Genomic DNA, 27,191 nt, shown 5'->3' on the forward strand with positions numbered 1-27,191 from the left:
ATTTACTAAGGCCTGATTTCTAATATTGGTTAAAAATAAAGAGAGAGATAGTTACAGCCACTATTGGAATTATGGCCAAACACTCCACGCAAAGGGTCAAGTGATTTTGACTGCTCTAAGCGGGCCTTTTTGGCAAATAATTCCTTTTCAGGAGGGCACTCTACCTTGTGGTGTGTGCCTCTCCTGAGTGGGATGTGGCAACACTCCACATCATGACTTCAATGTAGGATATGCAGATTCCAGAATCTTTAATATAGAAACATGATACCAACAACAGAGACTGTGTGAAAAGTGTGTTGGCACTACGGACAATGTCTTGGATCGGACGATAACTTGCCTGAAGCCTAGAGTTGGTCTTATACCATTTAACTTCAGGGTTAGGATCTCTTTGTATTTAGGCCAAGGTTATTCCTTTCCATGCCTCTCATATTTTGGTGGGCCTATGCAAACAACATTTGCCACTCTAACATCGTTTTTACTGTGCTCCTTTGACTCTAATCCTTAAAATGCACCCACTTAAAATTTGAGGTTAACTTACCGTTTTTACTGGGCTCCTTTGACTCTAATCCTTAAAATGCACCCACTTAAAATTTGAGGTTAATTTAAACTAATATGCATGTACATGGAAATGTAAAAAATACTATGCCTCTAATGTTTAAGGAGTTACGTCAGTTTTATGGCTTTAGATTGCCTTGTGTGCTGTTAAGAAATATTATAATGTGCTACAATCTGGGGACTTGAGGGATAAAGTAATTGTACATGGATTCTGTTTTATTTATCTTAACGTTCTTTGGCTGAAAATTCCAAGTTAAGATATCAGCAAGGGGACTTCTTCTGAGAATTATGTTATGGGTGATTGTCCTTCCACTGTAAGTTTACCTTGTCCTCTTTCTTTGCATCTTTTGTTCTCATAATTCAAAATAAAAAAATTAAAAAGTAAATAAATAAATAAATAAAAACTTTCACATTGAGTTACAATTGTACGTCTATGGCCATACCACCCTGAATGCACCCCATCTCGTCTGATCTCGGAAGCTAAGCAGGGTCGGGCCTGGTTAGTACTTGGATGGGAGTTACAATTGTACAACCTATGGTTAAATCTAATTAAAATCAATTAATTTTAAAAAAACCCATAGTATTATATATAGGTATATAGAAGGTAAACATTGAAGGAGCTGGATGGAGCCAGGGTGACAGCAATGTAGCTAGAGCATTTGCTTTGTAAATGGTTGACTGGTTGGATCCTCATTAACCCATAGTCTAGCTATAGGCTGTTTTGGTTTGGGTTTTTTGTTTGTTTGTTTGTTTTATGTAGAATGCCTTTTATCAAGTCTCCAGTGACGCTTCTCTGGGCGGGGGTCCAGACACAGTCTTGGCCCAACGTGCCATGGGGGGGGGGGGCGGTGCAAGGGTGCTGCATGTAGGGAAGCCCTCAGCTGCATACATGAGAGTCCCCAGTGCAGAGGCGGGCAGTGTGCACAGACCCTCACATGAGCAGGCAGCATGTTTTTATGCCCACAGGAGCCTCCTTAGAGGGATCTGTGAGCTTGAGTAAAGGCAGGTCTCTTCCAATCCTGGCCCCATCCTGGGGTTGAGGACTCTGGGGGTTCTCCAGAGGGCAAGGCTCAGGGGGCTCTGGCCCCTCAGACAGGGGCTGTTGCAGCTTGGTGGCAGCACATTGACGCTTCAGCTCTACCAGTGTGTGGTGGGCCTTGGCCTTGACTAGGCCCTTGGCAGTACACTCTCCACAGGGCTCAGTTGCGAGGAAACACTGTGGTCCAGGCACTTGGAGTACAGATGCTGTCCAGAGATGCCCTCCACTGTGCAATTATGTGGCCTGGCTGCCTCAGGGTCTTCGTCTCTCAGGTTCAGCCGCATCCGTCTGGTGGTCCTCATCCTGGGGCTCTGGGGCTGCGGGGCTGCAGCGGTGGCTGCAGTGGTTCAGAAGTGATCGCTGGGGGCCCTCTTGCAGCAGGCCATCGTGCTTGTGCTTCAGTTCCAGCAGTTTGGCCAGCACCTCCTTGTCCATGCACATGCCTAGAGCGTCTCTTCCATCAGGGACTTGGTGTTCGGGTCTGCGCCATGTGGCACCAGCATCTCAACTTGTTGCATCTGTCCCCAGCATGCAGCAGTGTGTGGCAGCCCCCAGCCATCCAGGTCTTTGGCTTTCAGTCTGGCTTGGTGCTCCAGCAGCAGAACTGCCGCCTCACTGACTCCATTGGCAGTGACAATGTGGAGCAGAGTGGCCCTGTGGTCCCGTGGAACGTCCAGATCAGCCCCGGCCTGCAACTAGCACTGTATGTCATCCAACATGTGCAGTTCCAGCAAGGCCCAGGCATTCTCAGTGCTGGCTGGGGTGACCCCCTAGTTGGCTATGGCTGTCTCTAGGCAGTCCAGAGTCTGCTCATCCTCACACCATCCGTGTTGACCACCAGCAGGTCAGTGACCTGGGCAATGAGCAGCTCCATCAGGTGCAGGTGGCCACAAGTGGCCTCAGCATGCAATGGAGTCTAGGACTCGCGGTCATAGGTGTTGAGCAAGGCTCCTGCTTCCCAGCGCTGCTGCACCATCTCTCAGAAGTCATGGATGCAGCTCCAGCGCAGTACTGTCAGGCTGTCCGACAGCCAAGTCAGGGCTGACTTCGCTGCTGAGGAACTGGCAGACTTCTTACAGGTTGTTGCAGGCGAAAACCTCTAGCAGGGCTACACTTGGAGGGAAGTGGACATACTGCTTTAGCCTGCCAGTCACCTCCTGCTGGAACCTGTCCCCGAGGCCCCTGTGGGTCTCGGCCTGAGCCCACAGCTTCACCTGCTGTTCAGGGCGTTTCTGGGCATGCTTCAGCCTCTCCTGTGTGCTCATCCTGCCCACCATGGGCATCTCTGCCAGCAGCTCTAGGTGCTCGGCTGCACAGGGCAGGATACAGCCTGTGGGGGCATCCCCTTCTCAATTCCTGGTGCCCTCGACCCCTGGCAAGGACGAGTCAGGAGGGCCCTCTAGGAGGCTCTGGCCAGCCTGCGGGGCACAGGCCAAGGGGGGCAAGGGCCATGTGTCTCTCAGGACTCTAGGCACTGAGGCAGGCAAGTGACTGGTGAGGGCAGCCTGGGAAACTGGAGTGTGCAGGCAGCCTCATTCTGGACTTGGATGGCACTGTGGTCCCTGGTCCCTCACTGTCCTGGCTCAGGACTAGCTGGGGTGGGGCCTGGGAGCAGCCATGCCTGGCCCAGCCCTGCAGCTTGGGCTTCACAGTCAGCACATGCCCACTTCTGAGGGAAGAGTCACGAGTACAGAGGCCAGGCCCAGCACCAGAGCACTGAGGGGCCAGCAGTGTGTTTGCAAGTCTGTCCTCTGTGTAGTGGTACCAGGCTGAGACAGCATGCTCCGGCGGGAAGCTTGGGCCCCCGACTGTAGTCCACACACCACTGGGGTGAGCCCCGTTTTTTTTTTTTTACTGCGGCACCTCCTTTTTGTACACGTGCTTTATTGTATATAATCTGGTAGACTTTTACCATTTGGAGGTTGCCACCTTCTGAATGGATGCTGCATCCTAATGAAACCAGTGTGAGGCACTGAACTTCCTGCTGTGGTGCCATTCAACTCCCATGTATTCGTGGATAAAAATAATTTCATGTGACCAATTCATGCTCTGGCTGCATGTTCTTTGTTTTGGAGCCATCCCCAGTGGTGCTCACAGGTTATGTGTGATCTTTTGAGGACCATGCATGATGGGAATCGAACCTGTATCTTTGCCCTTGGAGCATTCCTTAGCCCCAGACTTCATTTTTTCTTTAGGAAGGGGGTTTTGGAATACATCCTGCAGTTCTCAGAAGTATGGTGAATGGGAGGCCCAGGCAATGTCTGGGATCGAACTGGGTTGACTGTGTATAAGACAAGTGCTTTAACCCTTGAACTATTTCTCCAATCTCCATAAGCTGCAAATATCTTAGTATCTCACGACGTTTATGTTCTGCTTCCTGGGAATAAGAGAGCACACGGGGCTGGAGAAGGACAGGGTGGGACACTCACCTTGCGTGGCTAAGGTCCTGGGTTTGATCCGCAGTAAGTGTCCCTAAGACCTCTGCATTTTGGGGGAGGGTGGGGGTCACACCCAGCATGCTCAGGGGTTACTCCCGCCTCTGCACTCATAAATAAAATAAAAGAAATAAATAATCAAATCAAATCAAACAAGCTGGCCCTTTAAGACGTGGCCAGAGGTGACGTCGCGCACTCGGCCATCTTTCTTCCTCCTTGCCAGGCTGGTCGCCGTCGGTGCCCGGCCAAGAGTTTCGGGGTCCCCGCGGCCGCAGAGGCCTCGGAGCCCCGATTTTCTCTCCGCCGTCCGTCCATGCCACCGCTCTGCGCCTGTTGGGATGGCTGCGCCCTGGCTTTGAGATTGATCGTCCTGTGCAAGTGGCAGCACATCCCGCTCGCTCCCCGTGGCGCGCCCGGACCCCGGCTTCTGGGTGGGTCCTTGGGGAAGGAGGGAAGGAGCTTTATTCCGAGGAGGAGGCTTTGATGCGACATGGCTAGTTTTGCAAGGGAGTGTTGGCCACCCCCAGCAAGGAAGGGAGCACAGGTCCATCCCCAAGGATGCAACTTGGCTCAGCGGCCTGCAGGGCAAACGTCCCCCGCCCCCCGACTGTTGTCCCTGCCCTAAAGGTCTGTTGATTGAAAAAGTCAATTTTCGTCTTTTCTCCAAGTGCCAGATACAGGTCACATCGTGGGCCTCAGTAAGCCCTGTGCCTTACTGATGCCTCTGCTGAACAGCAGGCTGTGTGGACGCTTTCCACAGTTCCTCACAAAGGGGCAGGTGCTGGATGCCTGGTTCAGATGTGCAGATCTGGTTAGGATCAAGCAAAACCCAGTAGGAAGCAGCTGGGCAGAGGTTGTGCTCATTTGTTTCTCATGGCTGTGACTTTTCTCCAGGACTTTCTGAAATGCGTCTTGCTGCTGCTCTTTGGGAATAATCCAGGCTGGAGAAGATGGGCCCACACCGCCTGACATCCTGGCCCCAGGTAAGGGTGCAGTGTGGATTCTGAGAAGGACAGGGTAGGAGGACAGGAGTGTGAAGCCCCTCAGGGTCCCCCAGGACCTGTGGACCCAGGGATGTTTTAGGAAGGAATCTGGGGGCGCTGGTCTCTGCAGTTTGAGGCCACTTTTTTCTTGTTTGTTGTCTTTTTTTTTTTCGGTCTACTCCAGACGCAGTGTTCTTGGGTCACCCCTGGCAGGTCCAATATCCTATTTGTTGCCAGATTCTAGGGTTGAGCTCTTGGTAATAATAGAAACATCATTCCTGCCTCACTGGGGGAAAAGTTCTTCGATCATTTCTCAGTTATGTACCACAGCAAAAGGGAATTCTTCTGACTCTGAAGTCTAGAATTATATCTCTGGTGCTGAGGCCTTATGGAGTGTTGGGGATTGAGCTTGTGACATCCCTGTTGGACACCAGCACCTACCCAATTGTCTTGTTGATCCTTTACAAAGTTCTTTTGTAGTTTGCTGCTGCTCCCAGATGCCAGGCCAATGCTTGTACCGATGTCTTCTTCCTGTATTCACTCTCGACCCTCCAGGCGGTCTGGAACACTCTTCCTGGGGTCCCTAACTCTGGGCTCCTGGTGAAGAATTTTCTGTCTTGCCTGAAAGAACCCAGCAGGGTCCTCTCCTGCATGTGTATTTTCCTCAGGGTTTTGTTTGGTTTTTGTTTTGGGTGCATTGTGCTGTGCTGTGTCTCCTTGTTTGGTTTTGTATTGAATTGTGTGCCACAGTGGAGGTGCTGGGGCTTTTCCTTGACTGCACACAGGATTTGCCCCAGGCGACATCAAGTGACACTTGCCTGTCTGTACCCTCCCTGCCACTGTTGTCCTGGATCCCAGGACATACAGCTCAACTCTTTTGTCCTTCACTCTGCAGTCTCACCTCCTCCCTGCAGTCACATTTCTTCTCACTAAACCCATTGCAATTCCAAAGTCTCCTTGTCTGCAGTCCTGTGGCTGCAGGATCTTTTTGGAAGCCATAGTTGTTGGTAGTCGGCTCATTTTCATCTGCACCAGAGGGATTTGTTTGGGAGTGAACCGTGAGTGTTGACAACCCCAGCACAGGTTTGATTCACTCACTGGACACTGAATTTGCCTTTTTGCCACTTGTATCCCAAGCAGAGATAGGGGCTGTTGTGTGTAAAATCCCACACGCGGCTTATTTCCAATGCCTGGTGAATGATTCTGAATCAGGGCTCCGCATGAAATAATGCAAGGTAGGCTTAGGGTGAAACATGTATATCTGTATATCTGGCAGTCTTCTACCTTCTATTGAAAGCAAGCTGCCTGCCAGAACTATCTTCTTTCTTGGGGTCACATCCAGCAGTGCTCAGGGGTTACTCCTGGCTATGAGCTCAGAAATCACTCCTGGCAGGCTCGGGGGACTATATGGGATGCCAGGATTTGAACCACCTTCCTTCTGCATGCAAGGCAAACATCTTACCTCCATGCTATCTCTCTGGCCCCAGAACTGTCATTTTTATTGAGTACAGAGACCACCCCCAATTGGGAGAGTAAGACAGAGTCAGGGCAGATAGCTCAGGCTATCCTGAGCCAGTCCCACCCAAGTTTACACATAAGACAATCATTTTTTGTTGAAACCAAGTTGTAAACACACAGATACAAAGAATTCAGGGATGCTCTTTATTTTGGGGTTAAACAAGTTATAAACTAACAGGTGTGTGTTTAGCATTTGGGGCCATACCCAGAGTAGCTTTTTAGCTCTTTTTGGCTCTGTAGCTAAGTGTTCATCCACCAGTTCTCAGTGAATCCATTGGACATATTGGCTCTGGGTAGTCTGTGTGAAGAGCAACACCTCCAAGAACCTTCTAGAATACTGTCTGCATATCATGTTGGCTTATCTGGCTTTCTGGCATGATGTCTGGGGACCATCCCCTCTGGGTTCCCATGGAGAGAAGGACATGGATGCTGGGTGCTTGCGAGGACAGAAGGTTGACTCCCTGAGTCTCTCTAGAGTCCTGAGGGGTTCTATCCTCTCCCCATGGCCATGCTTGAGCCTTGACTCTGACCCCTCCACTTTGTGTGCTCAGGCTATGGTGACTTTTCCCGATGTGGCTGTGAGCTTCTCACAGGAGGAGTGGCCATGCTTGGATGCCTCTCAGAGGGACCTCTACAGAGACGTCATGCTGGAGACCTACGAACACCTGCAGGCTGTAGGTGAGATCTTCCCTGGGTCCTCTGCTGTGGCCTACATCCTGGGATGGAGAGCTGCTGGGAATCTGGCAGGGATCTGGGTTCAACAGGACATGAAGTGATTCTGCTGAGCCCCAGGGTCAAACCCCTCCCTATTTTTCTGACTCCCTAGTCCCTGACTTTTTTCTTAGATGAGTCCATCTTTATATTTTTAAATGTCTTTTCAGCAACCAGTGAAATCTTTCATACATTGTGTTAGTGGTTTTCCATATCTAGGCCTAACTGGGTTTGATCTCCGTCTCTGCATATGCTCCCCCGAGCCTGCCAGGTATCCTCCCTGAACAGAGCCAGGAGTCTGCCCTGTTCACTGTGGGTTTGGCTAAAAGGAATGTGATTTCATGAACTGGGGGATCTTAGCCACATTTGTATGTGCTCAGGACTTATTCTGGATTCTGAGTTCTGGAAACACTTCGATGGGTTTTGGGGAATATCCAGGGTAGTAGTGATCATTCCTGGGTTGGCTTAGTTTATGGTCACGTGCTCCCCTCTGTTATTGTTCAATCCTCATGAGACTGACTGCAAAATTTATAAGTGACTTAAGTTCTTTTATGATTTCCAAAGATCCAACCTGTAGCACATCCTGGGATCTCCCCTTTGTTTCTTGTTACAATATGCTGGGTGGGATGAAATATGATGTTCCTGCATGCAAAGCATATTCCCTACACATTGCATCCTGTTCCTTGGAAGGGAACAGTTTGAGTTTTTGGTTTATTTTTGTATTTGGACTGTACAGGCAGTCCCAGGGTTTATGCCCAGGTCTGCAGTCAGGAATCACTTGTGGTGGAGCTTGTTGGATCCTATATGGTTCTGGGAATTGAAGCATTGTCAACCTTGTGCATGGCACATGTCCTAACTACTGTAATATCACTCCAGCCTCACCTTTTTATGCCATGTCTGGGCTTTAGGGGTGCTTGGGTTTAATCGTGGCTCTTCACTCAGTGCTCAATCCCTGTGGACTCAGGGAACTAGAGAGGGTGCCGAAGTCAAATGCATGCTGGCTACTTTCAAGACCAGCACTGTCTTATTGTTCCCATATCCCCCCGCTGTAGTAGTCGGTCCCTTCAATTGCACTTTTTTATTTCAACTTGTTGTCATCTGTGTAATAACCCATGTGCCTATGGAGAACAGGGATTCTGTTCTTGATCTTATTCATGATTTGGCCTCTTAGGGAGCTAGTCTCATGCACAGGCTTCTGTCCCTTCTCTGTCTCTAACTTGTGAATTGTACTTCTGGGCAGGGCATTGTGGTGTGAAGCCTGCACTGATCTCTTGGTTGGAAAGAGGAGCCCTAGGTAGGCAGCAGAGAATCGTTTTTGCAGGTGAGTGTGGGAAGGGACCCTGGGCTCAGGGCCTGGGTTGGGTGTGGAGTGTCCTGTGTGAGATTGGGACCCTTGGCTGGGTGGAGGTGCTGTCCCGTGTGAGATTGGGACCCTTGGCTGGGTGGAGGTGCATCTAACTACCGGATCATTGCTCTCCTGGTCCCTTTCATTGCCCTTGCTGCTGAGTCCCAGAATGTTCTGAAGCTTTGCTGTCATGCCATTGCTCTTTCTGGTCCCTGTCTGGCTATTAAGAGCAGGTCCTGTGATTTGAGCCTTCACCCCCTGTCTGTGCTCTCAGTGGCTGCACAACCCCATGTCGGGGTGCCCTTCTCAGGCTATTCTCTTCTTTTACCTTTAATTCGGCCATTGTTTTTGGATCATAATGAGGTTTTTGAGATCTGCAGGGAAGTGATTTTCTGATCTCTTTTTATTTTCAGGTTCACTCCGTGATGGTACTTGGGATTATTCTTGGCCCCATGGTTCAGGAGTCACTCCTGGTAGGCTCGAGGGACATTATGGGGTGCTAGGAATTGAACTCGGGTCAGCAAACTAACAAACATCCTGCTGTGCTTTCTCTCTGGCCCACTCAAATATTTTTTGTCTGTTTAAGCCATTGATGAGTGAACTCAGCACAAATAAGGATTTTGACAAACTCCTCATCGTGATGCTCCCAAACTGTCTTGACTGTTCATATTAGCTGATTAACAATAGAAAGCAACATGTATTCACTCCACCTGTGTTGTTGCATTTAACCAGGTTTCATTCAATTAATTATTTTATTTAAATTATTTAAGCACTGTGTTTACAGAAATGTTCATAGTTGCGTTTCAGTCATAAATTGTACACCACCCTTCACCAGTGCCACTTTCCTGCCCTCATTTCCCTCCCTTGAACTAGCCCACTTAGAGGTCTCTGAGACTGGCATTCTGCTTCTCTATCATTGTCATGGTAGTTATCAGTGCAGTTATTACTCTAACTACACTCACTGCTCTTTGTGGCTAGATTCATATCATCAGCTGGTCCTCCCAACCATCCTGTCTATTGTTTCTGGATACTATTACCATACTGTCTTTCATATATTTTATTACACCTCACAGATGAGTGAGTCTCTTCTATATCTATCTTCTTCTGATTCATAATATGAACATAATCATCTCCTTGTCCATCTGTGTTTAAGCAAATGCCATGACCTCACTTTTCCCTCATAGCTGCATAGTATTCCATTGTTTAGGTATTCCACAGTTTCCACTCATCTGTTGTTGGGCACCCGAGTTGGCTATTATCAATGGTGCTGCGCTGAACATAGGAGAGTGGAGAGCATGTTTGTACTGTGTTCGTGTTCTTAGGTGTACCTGTTTTTTCATGTGTCCTAGGAATGTAATTGCTGGGGCATATGGGAGCTCAGTTATCACTTTTTTGAGGCATGTCCATATTTTTTCCAGAAAGGCTGGACTAGACATCTTTCCCTCCAGCAATGAGTGAAAGAGTTTCTTTTCTTAATTCCTGTATTCACGGCATCACTGTTTTTCTCACTGGTTCTCAGAGGCTACTCGAGATGATGTGCCTTTGACTGTTCCCAGTGGTGCTGGAGGATTATTCAGTACTGGGGATCTAAACTGAGTGTGGAGTTGGGTGTTCTGCCTATTTGTTATTGTAGTTAAGGTTACTAGGTCACATCCAGCAGTGCTCATTGGCCGCACAGTTCTTGATCAAAACTAGGGCCTTGTCACTTGAATTATGGTTTTGCCCCTAATTGTGATTTTTGGGCTGTTTGGAGAGATGCTGGGCAACACCTAGTAATTAATACACAGTGAATACTCTTGGGTTTGTGCTCAGAGATCACTCCTGAAAATATTTGGGGGATCAGATACAGTGTCAGGGATTGAACTGGGATTGGCCACAGGCCAAGCATAAACCATAAACCTTGTACTATGTCTCTAACACCTAAAATGCCATTTTAGATGGCAGACTCACATTTAAACTAAATCACCTATAATCTCTAACCATACCCTATCCTACCTCCATTGGTACAACTCCAAGGTAGATGTTTTCTAACCATGTTAATATGTTTCCCCTCATAGGAAGTCACTAAGGATGATTTGACCTCATGAAGTCAAATGTCACTTCATCTCTGGAGAGTAAAATATCTTTAGAACCCATATCACAGAGTAATATGATTTAAGGGTGCTGTGTACGAAAAGGTCACATAAGACCTTTTGTCAAAAAGTTCCAGGGTAGGGCCCGGAGAGATAGCACAGCGGCATTTGCCTTGCAAGCAGCCGATCCAGGACCAAAGGTGGTTGGTTCGAATCCCGGTGTCCCATAGGGTCCCCCGTGCCTGCCAGGAGCTATTTCTGAGCAGACAGCCAGGAGTAACCCCTGAGCAATGCCGGGTGTGGCCCAAAAACCAAAAAAAAAAAAAAAAGTTCCAGGGTAGAGGACATTGTGATAGTACTGAGAGTAGGGTGTTGCCTTTCACACACTTATCCCGGTTAAATTCTCAGATTCTATATGGTCTTCCCCAGCCAGCCAGGAGTATTTGCTGAGTAGATATAGGGAGGAACCCCTGAGTACTGTGAGGTTTGGCCAAAAACAAAAACAAATATGTTTCTGGATACAGACTTTCTGAATTTTGCAAGGTTTAATGAATGCAAATGGAATGGCAAGAAACCTTTTAGGGGCCAGATATATTGTCTAGCATTCCATACAGTTCTCTAAGGCTACCAGAAGTGATCCCGGAGCACAGAGCTATGAGTATGAGCATCTCTGGGTATGGCCACAAAATCCAACCAAGCGAAGAAACTTACCAGACTATTTAAGAGCTTGAAAGTTTTCTCTTGCTTATCAACAAAATAAGGAAAGCTAGTAGAACAGACTTTAGCTGGAGATAAAGCAATTGTCCCTGAGAGCCTTGTCAGCATCTACTCTGACTCAAACCTTCCTCTTTCAGCAGAACCAAAGCCAGAAATCCATCCATGTCCCTTCTGCTCTCTGGCCTTCTCCATTCAGACCTTCCTCAGTCGTCACATAAAACTTAATCATGCCTCTGGGATCCTCCCAGGAACATCTGCAAGAAAGCAACCTCAATCAGAGAATTTTTGTCCACATGATCAGAACCAATGGCAGCAACATTCTGAACCATATAATGACAAAGTTGAAGACCCAAGGAATGACATACTTGAAAATCAAAAGCACAACGAAAACTCCTTACCTTTGGCTAAGAATATAAGGCATGAAAGAATTTCAACAACCTTTTCTAGTCTATTTTGCAGTCATAAAGAAAATCCAAAGAACACAGGTAGAGTCGTTGCTCCTGGGCAAGGCTTCAGTGACATATCAAATCTCATTGCACACCAGTTGACTGAAACAGTTGAGAAGCCATATATTTGCAAGGAGTGTGGCCGAGGCTTCAGTTTGAAATCAACTCTCATCACACACCAGAGAACACACACTGGGGAGAAGCCTCATGTTTGCCAGGAGTGTGGTCGAGACTTCAGATGGAGGACAACTTTCATCGCACACCAGAGGACACACACAGGGGAGAATCTCCATGTTTGTATGGAGTGTGGACGAGGTTTCACTCTGAAATCATCTCTCACCAGACACCAAACAATACACACAGGGGAGAAACCCTGTTTGCAGGGAGTGTGGCCGAGGCTTCAGTGACAAGTCAACTCTCTTCACACACCAGAGGATACACACAGGAGAAAAACCCTATGTGTGCAGGGAGTGTGGACAAGGATTCAAATGGCGGTCAACTCTCATCACACACCAGAGTACACACACAGGCGAGAAGCCCCATATTTGCAGAGAGTGTGGGCGGGGCTTCAGTCTGAGATCAACTTATATCATACACCAGAAGACACACACAGGGGAGAAGCCCTATATTTGCAGGGATTGTGGGCAAGGTTTCAGTCGGAAGTCACAACTCATCACACACCAGAGGACACACACAGGGGAGATGCCCTATGTTTGTAGAGAGTGTGGGCGAGGTTTCAGTGACAGGTCGACTCTTACCACACACCAGAGGACACACACAGGGGAGAAGCCATATGTTTGCAGAGAGTGTGGTCGAAGTTTCAGTCAGCTGTCAAATCTCACCAGACACCAGAAGACGCACACTGGGGTGAAACCCTATGTTTGCAGGGAGTGTGGGCGAGCTTTCAGTGACAAGTCAACTCTCATCATACACCAGAGGACACACACTGGGGAGAAACCTCATGTTTGTAGGGAATGTGGGCAAGGCTTCAGTCAGCAATCACATCTCATCACACACCAGAGGACACACACAGGGGAAAAACCCTATATTTGCAGGGAATGTGGACGAGGCTTTTGTCAGCTCACAGGTCTCATCACACACCAAAGCACACACACAGGGGAGAAGCCCCATATTTGTGGGGAGTGTGGGCAGGGCTTCAGATGGAGGTCATCTCTTCTCTTACACCTGAGGATACACACAGGGGAGAAGCCATATGTTTGCAGAGAGTGTGGGCGGAACTTTAGATGGAGGTTATCTCTCATTACACACAGGAGGATACACACAGGGGAGAAGCCCAATATTTGTAAGGAGTGTGGGCGAGGCTTCAGATGGAAGTTATCTCTCATCACGCACAGGAGGATACACACAGGGGAGAAGCCCCATGCTTGCACAGAGTGTGGCCGTGGTTTCAGTCAGCTCTCACATCTCACCAGACACCAAAGGTCACACACAGGAGAGAAACCCCATGTTTGCAAGGAGTGTGCACGAGGTTTCAGTGACAGATCAACTCTCATCACACACCAGATGATACACACAGGGAAGAAGCCCTATGTTTGCATGGAGTATGGGCGAGGCTACTGTCAGAGGTCAAAACTCATCATACACCAGAGGATACACACAGGGGAGAAGCCCCATGTTTGCAGGGACTGTGGGCGATGCTTTCGTCTGAGATCAAATCTCATCATGCACCAGAGGATACACACAGGTGAGAAGCCCTATGTTTGCAGAAAGTGTGGTAGAGGCTTCAGTCAGCTCTCAGGTCTGAACACACACCAGAGGACACACACAGATGAGAAGCCCTATGTTTGCAGAGAGTGTGGACGAGGCTTCAGATGGAAACCAAGTCTCATCACACACAAAAGGACACACACAGGTTAGAACTCTTATGCATGAGTCATTGCTGGCTAATGTTCAGGAAAACATTTCAGCAGAGAAAACAAATGCAACCACCACAATTTGCATAGCTGACCAGGTGGCCAGGAAGTGTACTGACAGCTTACTTCTTGTATATTTTGCACTAAGCAGTAATAAACTTTGTTTTCATATAGTTTGATCTCTAATATTTCCATTCCCCATGAAAGCAGCAGAAGTTACATGGACAGAAAACTCATACTATCTAAACAGTTCTTGAAAAAGTATAAAGTAAGGTTATTAATAAATTGATCAGTAGGCCCAGGGAGAGAAATCTCAGATTTAAGATTAAGTCATGAAAGGAAACATCAAGATCTGGGAAGGAAGACCTTGCGTGTATTTGTGTCTTGTGTGGGGATCACTCCTGGCAGTGCTCACACTGACTCTTTTGTGCTTGGATTTCTGTGTGGGTGGGTCAAATGGAGTGCTGGATATCAAACCCTGGTCAGCCATATGCAAAGTAGTTGATGTACACACTGAACCTCAATTCAGCACCAAAACTTCTATAAGAAACATCAGTTAAGTTCTCTTCACTTAGATTACTCTAGGAGGAGTAGGTGTGTTGTGTTTTTGGAAGAAAGGACACAGTAATTTCCTGGTCAGTCCCACTCAGAGGTATCAGCACACACTTTTTGTGAAATCTTCTTATATTCTTTTTTTTATATATACCTTAAAGGGATCTTTGGCAATAGATATGGCTGTTTAAGTTAGTTTATTGAATGCTTTTTAGAGATTTTTATAATTGATGGAAGGGAAGGAGGGAGTGACTGGGCAGGAAGTGAGAGCAATAGAGCACCCAGAATGGGCACAAAGGCAGGAGAGGAGGAGCTGAGGACTAGGCGGAAACAGCAAAGGAGTGAAGTGTCAGGCCGGGGTGGAGAGCATTCTGCACCACTCCTGAAGCCTGAGACCCTGAATCTGTTATGAGTGATATCTGAGCACAGAACCAGGAATAACTCCCGATCATCACCAGTGTAGCCCCAAGACAAAACCCATTGGGGCACACAGAGTTCGTCTAACTAACCTAGCAATAGACACGTGCCCAGAACATTTATGTTTTTCAGAGGTAGCTGCAGCCTCAGGCTTTTCTGTGCCCATCATGTTCCTCTGCCGCACTTTTTATTTTTTCCCTCTGGGCAAATTTCTTCCATTTTGCCATGTGTGGCAGGAGTCCGGGCATGTGCTGGTTGATTTCAAAGTTGCTCTGATTCCCAGTGGCCCTCATGGGTCTTTCCCACCCAGTTAAGTATAAGTAATTTATTTCTTAATTTAATTTTTTGGACTTTTTTTCTATTTTCAATTACTTCCCCACACATGTAAGGGTGTCGAGGAGGCACTATGAATCTTATGCAGGGAATGAATCTGAATCCTGTTTGGATCTTCTAGTTGCTCTAGGGTGCTGTGCACTTGTGTACCCACCAAGTAATAAAAACCAACTCTCAATTCTGAGAGGTGAAGGGAATAAACGGGGGAAGGGGAGTGCAAGTAGGAGGGTGGGTGAAGGGGATTGAGGAGAGTGGTAGGAGGAGGTAGAGGAAGATAGAAACGATATAGTTGGTTTAGATTAAAGCGATTTTAATAGGTAGAGACCACGTGCTGGGTAAAATAAATATGAGCCAGGAACTCAGCTCAATCCTGGCTTCAGAACCAGGTGACTTTGCTGGGGCTCATGCTGCTCACAGAACTCTGAGGGCTGATCCAGAGTAAAGATCTTTTGTCTGGCTCTGAATTCAGGTCTTCCTTGATTCCAGGTAGGATTTCCATCTGTGGGCAAGAGGTAGGGTGGTGTTTGCTCCTTGTGCTGTCCTCTGGATCCCTTAGGACTCCTTACAAGGTTCTTGGGGCTACAAGGCACGGGGAGGTGGATTTTGTTCCTTTGGCTCCAGGGGACACTGAGGTTGAGAGAAATTTGAGAGAAACCCTGGCTGTGTGCCAGGGGCCACAAATGGGGGTGCCTTGCTTGCTGAGGCTTTGTGGATGTCCAGGTTTCTGGGATGACTGAAGTTGTTTTGTTCTTTCTCCAAAGACTTCACAGTTTCGGCACCTCATCTTCAGCTTTTGTACCACCTCCACTATGTCCACACTTCCACCTTCTCTGCCATGTCCAGCTTTGCCATTTCCACAACCTTCTCTCCACAGCCTTTCCCTTTTCCACTGTTTGTACTTACTTTTCTTGTGGGGAATCCCTTGGATTTAGACAACCAAGAGAGGCAGAGAGGCCTTGGCAGAGCCCATTTGGATCCATCTTCAGGTAGCCACATCCCCACGTTGCCAAAGGTGTCTTGTCCTTCATGGCAACTACTTGGCTTTAAGAACTACATTCAGATGGGCCAGGTGCTGCTGGTTCTCCAGCCTGATGGGGCTTAGGAGTTTCATAGTGGAAGGAAGAAGGTAAGTGTTGCAAGTCAGCCCCTTGTATGTTTATATACACAACAGGTAAGGAGGCAGGGAGGGTGAGAGGAAAGAGGCCTTCCTGCCATCAGCCCCCTGCTCCTCTCTCTCACCAGGCCTCTCTGCACTTTCACCAGCTCCACCAGCTCCTGGTCTCCTCCAGCTGCTGGAACTCTAGGAATTGGACAGCATTACATTTTTGGGTCCAGGAACATGCTGTGGCTTTTCAATTATTTAGGTTTTAAATTCTCTTATCAATGTTCTCTTTTGCTAGAATTGAAAATTTGATACCTAAGTTCATTTCCAAATATTCTATTCTTCATTATGGGATTACAGTAGAATTGTTCTACTTTTTGGTTGTTCACTTGAAATATATAGGAATATAATTAATTGTGTGTACAATGAATTTGATAGACTTTTCCATATTTCAGTTAGATAATATCACCTGCAAGTACTTCTACTTTTCTCTCTTCAAAAGATAACATTTTATTTTTCTTGCTGAATTGCTTGGAACAGAACCTCTAGAAAATATTCTTGTTCTCTGTTACCTTGCCCTAACTTCCTGCCTCTCTTACCTGGATAGTGAGACCCTCCCACTGATGGGAGGAGTCTGTGGTTGGTAATTCAAGTGGCCTGGGGGAAGGGTGAAAGAGAGACTCAGAAGGAAGATGCAACAGGTATAGAGGAGAAACAGTTTGGGTGCTGAGAGACTGTTTAGCTCAGAAGCCATGTGAGACATGCACATGGCGATTAGGGCCTTATAATAAAACTTCATGACTGCTGTGAATAATTTCCTTGTCATTATCCTGAACCTATAGACTTGCTGCAGGTGCTGAGCTGAGCTGAGAAAAGCCTCACCATCCATCCATCACCAGGATTCTATAATTAATATTTAATACAACAGTTCTCATCTTTTTGTTTGTATGTTTGTTTGAGGGTAACTCTTGGGTGTTCTCAGGGATTTCTCCTGGCTCTGTGCATAGGGATCTCTCCTGCTGGGAATTGGAAAACTAGCCGAGGTCCTGGGGATCATACATAGATTGGCTGCATTACACAGCAGAACTCAGACTGTTTGCTGTGCTCAGTGTTGCATAAAAGCCCTTGGATGGGGCTGGATAGTGGTGGATGATGATGTAGGGATGAGAGGCCTTTCTCCTCCAGCCCAGGCCACGTGTCTGCAACCCCCTTCAGCTGTCGGGTCTGCAGGTTCAGGATAGCGGCAGGGAGAAAATTCACAGGCAGTCAGGGTTCAGGAAATATCAGCTTCATTCACAGCCCTAGCCAACAGGTGTGGCTTCTCTCATAACCTTTTATGCTGGATCCCTATTCAGCCCTGCATTGTACCTCGTCTCTCAGCCATCTCTCCTCCTCATGTTTCTCCCTCAATATATCCTCCAAATCCTCTTCTTCCTTCCCTGCCCTTCAGGCCAAACCTTTTGTTACCCACCAAAGACCCCTTCCAGAAATAGGCAGATCTTATTAGCAGGTAAGGTTACAAGAAGAATGAGGGATGGGGTAACACTCAAGGATCACTCCTGGCAGTTTGGGGAACATAATTGGTGCCTGGGATGGAACCCAGATCAGCAGAATGCAAGGAAAGTGCTGTGCCTATGACACTTCATATCCTGCCCTGCTTTTTAAAAATCTACTTTTCTAGGTGTGCTTCCTGCAAAATCCTTTCTTCTTCTTTACTTTCTTCCTTCCTTTCATCTTTCCTTCCTGCCTTTCCTTACTTCCTTCCTCCATTGCTCCCTCTGTTTCTTCTTCCTTCCTTCTTTTTTTGTTTGTTTGTTTGTTTTGTTTTGTTTTTTGGGCCACACCCGGCGATACTCAGGGGTTACTCCTGGCTGTCTGCTCAGAAATAGCTCCTGGCAGGCACGGGGGACCATATGGGACATCAGGATTCGAACCAACCACCTTTGGTCCTGGATCGGCTGCTTGCAAGGCAAACACCGCTGTGCTATCTCTCCGGGCCCTTCTTCCTTCCTTCTTCCCTTCTTCCTTCCATCCTCCTTCTTGCCTTCTTCCTCACTTCTTCCTCCCTCCCTTTCTTTTTTCTTTTCTTTTTTTTTTTGTTTTTGGGCCACACCCTGTGACGCTCAGGGGTTACTCCTGGCTATGCGCTCAGAAGTTGCTCCTGGCTTCTTGGGGGACCATATGGGACGCCGGGGGATCGAACCGCGGTCCGTCCAAGGCTAGCGAAGGCAAGGCAGGCACCTTACCTCCAGCGCCACCACCCGGCCCCCCTCCCTCCCTTTCTTCCTTTCCTTATTTCCTTCCTTCCTTCGAAAAGAGATCATTTTTATTAAAAGAAACTTTCTTAGTAAAATGTGAGGGGACAGAAAGAGAGAAAATCATGTTCAAAAGAGAACATGGGCATCTCAGAGTTGAAGAAGAAAACAGAAATATGTGTTCAAGAGACAGCATGGGCTTTAAAGAACCATCCATTAACTTTACTTCTAATGCCAGGAACAGTAAAAACTGCCAGTACTGAGGTTCCCTAACCCCACCCCAAGTCCCATATCTAGAATCTTAAAGGCTGCTGCAGGTGCGGGTCAGCTTATCCCAACTGAGCTGAAGAACTCCACCTGCCTTCCTTTCTCTCTCCTTCCATGCCTCGTCCTTCAGGACCTTTGACTTAGTTCAGGTGCACATATGGATAGACACCAAACATTGGCCACAAACTAAAAAAATGTAAAGTAAGAGGGACCACTTGGAGGAAGGGCATAGTCAGGGGACCTCTCCCTCCAAACAATTTCTGGCAACTCATCTGAGGCAGAAGAGTGGGCGAGTCCAAGGAAATAATGGAAACCAGCGGGGCTCTATATCCCTCATACTCTTGCTTCAGTCTTCCCAAGGTAAGAACCAGAACACGGTTTCCAGTCAGAGGGTTACTTGCACAGAGGGGACCTATGAACAGCTGAACAGTCAGTCCACATGACCCAAATCTTAACAGATTATGGCTAGTAATACTCGAGGAGGAATCAGGAGCCTTGATTTCCTTGATTTTCTGAGCCTTGATTTCACCACCAAGCTGGGGCCAAGGGAAACTCCCTCCATAATCTCCTAATTATTTCTTGGAAGCCAAGAAATTTCTTGGAAAATGAGACCCTCATGTTCGACACTGAATCTGTGTGCCCCACAGCTGACACACAGAGCCCTGGCATTCACATAAGTAGGCCTAGGGTTTGTGGCCTCGATGACCCCTCTTTCCACAGCCCCAACCACTCCCAAATCACCATCTGGTCCACAGCAGCTGGGGTTCACTTTGATTACCATGCTCTTCAGTTGTGACATTCATTTTGTTTTGATTAGATTTTGTTTCTATTTTTGGCACACATGATGATGCTCAGGAGTTAATCCTGTCTCTGTGTTTAAATATGACTACAGGCCAGCACATGGAACCATACGGAATATCTGGGATTAAATTGGGTTGGTCATGTGCAACAAAAACCATTGTGATAGCCCTAACCATTGTGCTATCACTCTAGCCACAAACATTTCTGGTTTTAGTTTTCTCATTTCTGCTCTCACTTTTTCCTGAATTTTATTGGCTGTATGTTCCACTGTTCTATAGCTCCAGGAATATCCTAAGCATTTCCACTCTGATCTCCATTTCAGGAGGTGGTATAGAGAATTAGGGCAGATTGGTCTGCAGGATTGATATCTACACCCACCAGGAGTTTGGAGTATTGTGCTGCTTTACCATGACTTACTTTGTAGTCTCAAGATGCTTCTTTCCTATGTCACTGTCAGTGTTTACCACTGCCTCAGAGGTCTCATGGGAGTTTATGTGGGTAAAAGAGTCTCTTGCATTTCCTCTGGGTGTGTGGGCAGGATCCTCTCAGTCACCCTGCAGCCAGAAAACTGGACAGGTCCCTGCATGCTGGGAACTAGGCCCTGGGATAATTTTATTTTTCTTGCTGAAGACCTTCTGATAGAACCAATATAATATATTATTGTTCTGCATGATATGAATAAAACAGCAATGTAAACAGCAAACTCTGTGCCTCAAGGTTATTTAAAAATAAAAAAATGTTTTGTACTAATATTTGGATGTCCTTATTTGGGTACCACACTGATGGCGCTCAGGGCTTACTTCTGAATCCACATATATGGATCACTCCTAGTGGTGTTTGAAGGATGATACGGGGTTCTGGGAATCATGGTTAAGAAGGCTGCCTTTCGTTTTGGGCCACACTCTTTAGGACTCAGGTCATTTAAAAAATTTTTTTGGGGGGAACACCTAGTGACACTTAGGGGTTACTCCCAGCTATGCTCAGAAATCACTCCTGGTGTGGAGCCAGAGTGATGGCGCAAGCCATAGGCTTCTGCCTGTGCGTGCTAGCCTAGGATGGACCATGTCCTGGCATCCCATATGGTCCCTCAAGCCAGGAGCGATTTCTGAGTGCAAAGCCAGGAGTAACCCCTGAGCATTATCGATTGTGCCGCAAAACAAAAAAAAAAAATCGCTCCTGTCTTGGAGGACCATATGGATTCCAGGATTCAAACTACCTTCTGTCCTGGATTGGCTGCATGCAAGGCAAAGGCCCTACTACTGTGCTATTGCTACAGCCCCCGGATTCAGGTCTTACTTCTGGCTCAATGCTTAGGGGTCACTCCTGGCAGGACTTGGAGGACCCAAAGTGGTGCTGAGAGATTGAACTCAGGTCAACTGGATCAAAGCAAGCAAGCAACCTCCCTCTCCTGCTCTGTTTTGTTTGAAACCTCCTTTCCAGGATTGTTTCCAAGGAATTACTTCACATCATCTTCCTTCCTTTTCTCCCTCCCTCCCCACTTCCTCTCTTCCTTTATTTTTTACTTTCTATGAAGCAAGATAGTTTTTATTAAAAGAAACCTATGTACTAAGACTTAAAAAGAGAGAGACAGTGTGGACTTCATATTCAAGAGAGAACCTGGGCTTCTCCAGAGTGGAAAAAGAAAGAGAAAAATATGTGGTCAAGAGATAGCACAGTACTGAAAGAGAAAATAAAAAACTGTAATTTTTAACTGCCAGTAACAGTAGATAACTATCAGTACTAAGATTCCCTTAACTCCTCCAACATCCCTCCCAACTGTAGAACCCTAGAGGCTGCTGCAGGAACCAGCCTGCTTCTCCCAACCGTCTGCTAGCAACTAGCACCTGAGTGCCAACCACAGCATTAATAGGCTCATCTTCCATCTTCGACCAGACTCCATCATGGCCCCAGGACACTGCCTAGAGGCGCTGGCAGGTAGGATTGGGCCTGTTTATAGCCACTTTAGGGTGCTTCTGCCTCTCACTTGTGGCTTTGAGGTCTCATGGCAAGCTGAAGGGGTTTGAGGAGGAGCAAACTTGCCAGATCCCAGCACTGACCACAGGCAGCTTGGCATCGTTAGGATAGAGGTGGTCCTTGAGGATTTTTACCACATCCCCCCCTTACCCTAAACACACCAAGCCTCCTGGTGCTCATATTCCTTAGTCTCCCACATCTGCCTCTGTAGCTGCCAGACTCACCCACATAGGATCTTCCTGTGGCTTTTGATAGGTCCGAGCCTCCATCCACCATCTCTGCCTGTGGTCTAGATGAAGGGAGTATGGAGTGGCTGAGGGCGGGAGCAGTAATGGGAAAATATCGGGAGCAAATGTAGAAAAAGGTGGAGGCTGGGCTTCTGAGCAGGGACCGTCAATTTTGATGGTAAGCTTTGGTGAAGCAGGAGACCTCAGATGGCCTGGGGTGAAATTCTGGGACATCCTGGGTAGGATACTCCCTCCCTTCATATCCCTCACTAGATAAGTGGATTTCCAAGTTCTGTGTAGTGGATGTTGGCCCCTTGGCACCTGCAATATACTTGTGGCTACAGAAATTCAGAAAGAAAATCAGTATTAAGTTGGGTGTGTTCAGTAGGCCATGGAGGGGTGTTTCAGGCTTGACACGATCACTTTGGCAAGTAGAATACATGGCAGACTCAAAAGTCTTCGTGTCCTGTCCACATTTGCCAACACCTTTCTCTCCTCCTCTCCTATTTGTTTCGCAGATGGAGCTCCTGGGTTAGAAATCCGGGGAGTGCAGTGTCCTGGGTGGGTCCTCCTGGGCTCAGCCTCAAGTGCAGTTCTGCCTTTTAATCCCCCCAAGGTGACTTCTCTCTCCTAGGGACCTGACACTCTTCAGTGGATTCAGTACTGCATTCAGTTGGGCCTCGACCTGCTCATTCTACTGCTTGTTGGGAATCAGGAGTGTTAAAGTTGGAGAAGTGAGGAGTTGGATGCAGGCTTTTCTGCCCAGGAGCCAGTGGACCCTCTTCCCTTGTGTCTTCCAATTTCTTTGGAGGTTCTCCATCTCTGCCTTGTTCTTAGGTCGAGATTGTTCAGAGCTTCCTCCTTTGAAGCTGGTCCAGGAGCTTCCCCTTGAGCCTGCTGAGCTGTTCGTCCTGAGATACCAGCTTCAGTAAGTGATCAGGTGTTTTTGATGGTTCTGATTGGTTTAGATTTGATCCCTTTCCTGTAGAGACTGTGGCTTTTTCTTCTTCAGTTGCACATGTTGGCAGGAAACTGGAATGAGCAAATGTGGCAGAGGCCAAAGGATCAGAATCAGGAGATGCCAGGGTCAAGCATTGGCACTCACTTGAAGCATAATGGAGGCAGTCCCTGGGATTGTTTACCCCCCTGATATTCTTGTTTCCAGGCCCTTAAGGTGCCTTGGCACCTTATCCTGCTACCTTTCCAGTAAACCCCCACTCCTAGGAATCTCCCTCCTCATGTTAAGGCTCCAAAGCTTAATGCCATGGAGTACACAGAGGGTGAGAGGTCAAATGACCCAGGATGGGCTGAGAAATGCCCCTTTCCTAAGAAAAACACACTTTTCTGCCACTTCAAACCTTGACCATGACATCTAAGTTTGAATGGCCCAGAGACCCTGGCATAATCAGACTCATCCTATTAGGCCAAATATGCTTCTGTTCTTTTTGACCCTGGCTCCAAGTTCCTAAAGTCCCATCTAGAATCACTCATGAGCAATTCTCAATTGGTGGTCCAAAACCATTTCCAAAATAAAACCAAAAAGTGTTCTATTTCTGTCACCCACCAACACCCTGCCACTGAATGACTCAAGATTTTTTTAAACAACGGAGGGGACATATCATGGAAAAGCATGGTCTGGTGCCTCCTTCAGACATCAGATTCCAGCTCAGGTAGCATCTGAGGGGACTAGATGCAGGAAGATTTTGGGGAACCCATGGGGATCCAAATATCCATTTCCCAAGACTTAAACTTCCTCTATTTTTAAAGTGAGAAGATTTCCCACTGAGGGATTCGCTTCAGCAGAGGACCCACAACTTAATGGTGAGTCTGAAAAGCCTGATGTAATCTGAATGTGACTAGTGACAGAGACATTATCCGGGAGCCTGGTTGTCTTGAGTTGTCCCACCAAGCTGGTGGCCACAGAAACTCCCTCCATCATTCCTGTGTTTCAGAGGCCAAACTTCTTTTGAACATGAGGCCCCGTAAATTACTCGCCCCACATGCAGATCATGCAGAGCTCTGGTGAAGGATAACTAGGACCGGGACTCTGGGAGGGGCACCCCCTCCTTCAACAGACCTGACCACTCCAAATACACTCGTAGGTTACCCTTCCTTGAAGAATCCCTGAAGGCGAGACTTATTTCATAAAGCAACTGTCAGCTTTGGACAGTAGCAGTGTCCTAGCTACCATCTTAGCATAGCATACTGTTCCCCAGAACATAGGTGTTTTTTGTTCATACTTCAGAGCTGTAGAATAGCAAAGCCACGTATGCTTCCAGTCTCCTTCCACACATTTCACAAGCAACTCAGAATTGGACCCTCCAAGGAAGGTATCACAGGAGTTCCTCTACCCTGAACCCTCTTCCCTCCCTTGTGGCTTGGCACAAGCATTGTATTGGGGACCATATTCTCAGCTGACCTGCTTTCAGGCCCGTTGGATGAATAATACCAAGATACATGTGGACTTGGGAACAGTAGAGTCATGAGCTAAAGGCACTGGTCTCTGCATGTACAGCTGCTTCAGCTGTCTCTTGAGCTGCCAGAAAGTTCTCTCTTTACTTGGGCTTGAGAGGGCTTCTGCCAGGCCCTCCTCTGCATCTGCCAAGCATCAGGACTTATTGTCTTTCCTTTGGCCTTTTCTCATGCAGATCCTGGGTGACTCAGTGACTCTACATAGTCCTCTAATGTACTCCCCTTTCCTGAGGCATCAGGAGACCCAGAATTAACAAAGTTGAGGATATTTTGGGGGGTTGACCTCCGTTGAATCTAAATCTCCGTTGAATTTAAAAAGCAATACAAGTCAAACATAGAACTAAGATCAGGACTGACTGAAGCATTTGGAACCATGGTTTTTCTGGGGGATAGTCTGCCTCTTGGTCCCTGAAACTGCAGCAGTCTGCTCTAGCCAGAGCTGAGAGAGTGTCCTGCTCTGCCCACACACAGGTTCTCTGCTTTCTCCTTTGAGTGCTAGCCTGTCTGCTTTCTCTAGATGGACTAAGGTCAAGGTGCAGAATGTTGGCTGCAGTAGAGGTAGGATGGGATGAGCTTGTGATGATGCCATGAAAGGACACTTTCCTCTGAGCTCTCACTGGGTACATGTGCATTTAAGAAAGTGGGGGTGCAGTTTGGTTCATGGATGCCAGGGGAAATATGAGAGTTAAGAGTCATCAGAAGAAGGGAAGTCAAGTTGAGAAGAGGAAATCCTAGGGGCACAGATGAGGGGCATCTCACTCAATGAGTCCTCTTGGCATCTGTGTTTCTGGGAGGCTCATGTTTCTCCACCATCTTCATTGACTCAGCTGCCTCAGTGTTTTCTGGAGTCACTACCTTCTTTTCTTTTGGGGGGGGGTTACACCCAGCAGCACTCAGGGGTTACTCCTGGCTCTACACTCAGAAATTGCTCTTGGCAGGTTCTGGGGACCGTATGGGATGCCGGGATTCAAATCACCGTCCTTCTGCATGCAAGGCAAATGACCTACCTCCATGCTATCTCTTCCTTGTTCTCAGGTTTTAACTTCTGTCTGTGGGTAAGAACTAAGAATGGATGAGCATTTGGGGTTTTCTTGGGAATGACACGCCCTTCACAGGGTTCTTGGGGTTTAGTTTTTTTTTTTTTAATGGGTCACACCCAGCAGTGCTCAGGGCTTACTTCTAGCTCTGAGCTCAGAAGTTGCTCCTGGCAGGCTCACAGGCTCGGGGGACCATATGGGATGTTGGGATTCGAACCTGGGTTCTTCCCATGTTGGCCACATGCAATGCATGGCAAATGCCTTAATGCTGTGCTATTGCTCTAGCCCCAGATTCTTGGAGTTTTAAGGCTGAGGTGGCAAATGGCTCTGCTGCTACTGAGTAGAATTTACCTCTGTTCAATTTCTGGCCTGAACTCTGAGCTCCTGAGCATAAAAAAAAAATCATCACTCTTTAGCTTTCTTTGCTGAATGAATTCACCAACTACTCCCTGAATTAAGCAGACACAGGTCACAGTGAACCTGCTCAAAGGCCATGTGGAATTTGTTGCCAAATATCTTGTTAGACTCAGACAGAATATTCATGTGTTCAACGTAGTGTTCTTTCTGGATCTGCCAGTGTCTTTAGGTGCAAGAAAGCTCTCTCAAAATTGGCATGAGACAAAGGAGGCCAATCCTGCCCTCTGTCTCTGTCACGTGTGTGGTCTTTTTTTGTCTTTTCTTTGGCCATTTTTCATGGCATGCCTAGTTTATCTATGGTCACTCTAGACAATCACTGACACTTCACCATCTCTGCATCCTATTAAATGAAGTGCAGTAGGTTGGAAGTGGAGAAAACTGGAGGAGGAAATCCAAGATACAGGATGGTGTGTCCCAGGAGCCATAGAAAGGTGTGTGTGACTCACTAGAGCTTCTCTCTCAGGGCGCCTGGACAATTCAGTTTCTTGATGCTCTTTTTATCTTTCCCACCATTCTCACTATTCCCACTGCCTCCTATACTACAATCTCCTTTGTTGTTGGGGAGCCCCAGGGATCAGACAACTCAGGGAGGTGGAACAGTATTCTTCTTCAGCAGGACCTGTTAGTGCCTCAGCTCTTGAGCCTCCAAAGGGAAATCTTGCCCCCCCCCCCCCGGGGAACTCTGAACTCTCTGGTTTCAGCATTGTGTTTATCTATAATTAGAGCACCTGATTCTCCTCCTCTGTAGTTCAAGGAGACCTAAATGTGAGTGAGATTAGGCAGTAGGGAAGGAGACCATAGCCTCTCAGCTCTTTAGTATTTTCTCTATATCTGCATTTTTCTGAATCCTCTCAACTACAGCTAGTCAAGAGTTGTTTCTGCAGCACCATCTATTGGTCCAGCTGCACCTTTTCTGTGTCCAGTTGCATGGAGGTGGCCGGGGATGCTGGAAGGTGATTAAACAGTGAAGCATGTTGCTTTATTTGTCCTCATATTATGTAACTGAGCACTTTTCTTCAGAACTTCCACATGGGTGCACAAGGCTGTGAGTTAGCACAGGCTACAGGGGCATCAGGATCCCAGTCAGAGAAGGGGATGCAGTACAGACTCCCAGGCACAAAACAGGCAACACCTGGGGCCATCTGTCACCTACAAATTCCCTGTCTTGAGCCCCCAGATACTTACTTGTGCCTCCACCTCTTAGGATTCGCACTCTTCTTTTTTTTTTTTTTGAGTATTTAATATTATTTATAAGTTGCTCTTTTAACTTTCTTTTCTTTTCTTTTTTTTTTTAATTAAACACCTTGATTACATACATGATTGTGTTTGGGTTTCAGTCATGTAAAGGACACCACCCATCACCAGGTCAACTTTCCCATCACCGGTGTCCCAAATCTCCCTCCTCCCACCCGACCCCCGCCTGTACTCTAGACAGGCTTTCCTTTTCCCTCATACATTCTCATTATTAGGACAGTTCGAAATGTAGTTATTTCTCTAACTAAACTCATCACTCTTTGTGGTGAGCTTCCTGAGATGAGCTGGAACTTCCAGCTCTTTTCTCTTTTGTGTCTGAAAATTATTATTGCAAGAATGTCTTTCATTTTTTTTAAAACCCATAGATGAGTGAGACCCTTCTGCATTT

The 27,191-nt window shown here is 47.2% G+C and overlaps 1 protein-coding gene and 1 pseudogene across 5 annotated transcripts in view; one reads left to right on the forward strand and one right to left on the reverse strand.

The window, feature by feature from the left end:
- Positions 1-1,486: 1,486 nt before the first annotated feature.
- On the reverse strand, positions 1,487-4,419 carry LOC125995960 (protein phosphatase 1 regulatory subunit 16A-like; annotated as a pseudogene).
- A 374-nt stretch (positions 4,420-4,793) lies between these two features.
- Positions 4,794-27,191, forward strand: part of LOC125996000 (zinc finger protein 585B-like) — a 107,973-nt gene continuing 85,575 nt past the window's right edge. For 3 of the 5 annotated variants that reach the window (XM_049764949.1, XM_049764951.1, XM_049764952.1), the window contains exons 1-2: positions 4,794-5,012; positions 7,082-7,208. In XM_049764949.1, coding sequence (XP_049620906.1) covers positions 4,980-5,012; positions 7,082-7,208 — 160 coding nt within the window. In that variant the 5' untranslated portion in view covers positions 4,794-4,979. The remainder of the gene's footprint in view (positions 5,013-7,081; positions 7,209-27,191) is intronic. The other 2 variants (XM_049764950.1, XM_049764953.1) reach the window with 1 other exon arrangement.

Source organism: Suncus etruscus, chromosome 18, assembly GCF_024139225.1.
Source record: "Suncus etruscus isolate mSunEtr1 chromosome 18, mSunEtr1.pri.cur, whole genome shotgun sequence".
In the NCBI taxonomy this organism is placed as follows: Eukaryota; Metazoa; Chordata; class Mammalia; order Eulipotyphla; family Soricidae; genus Suncus; species Suncus etruscus.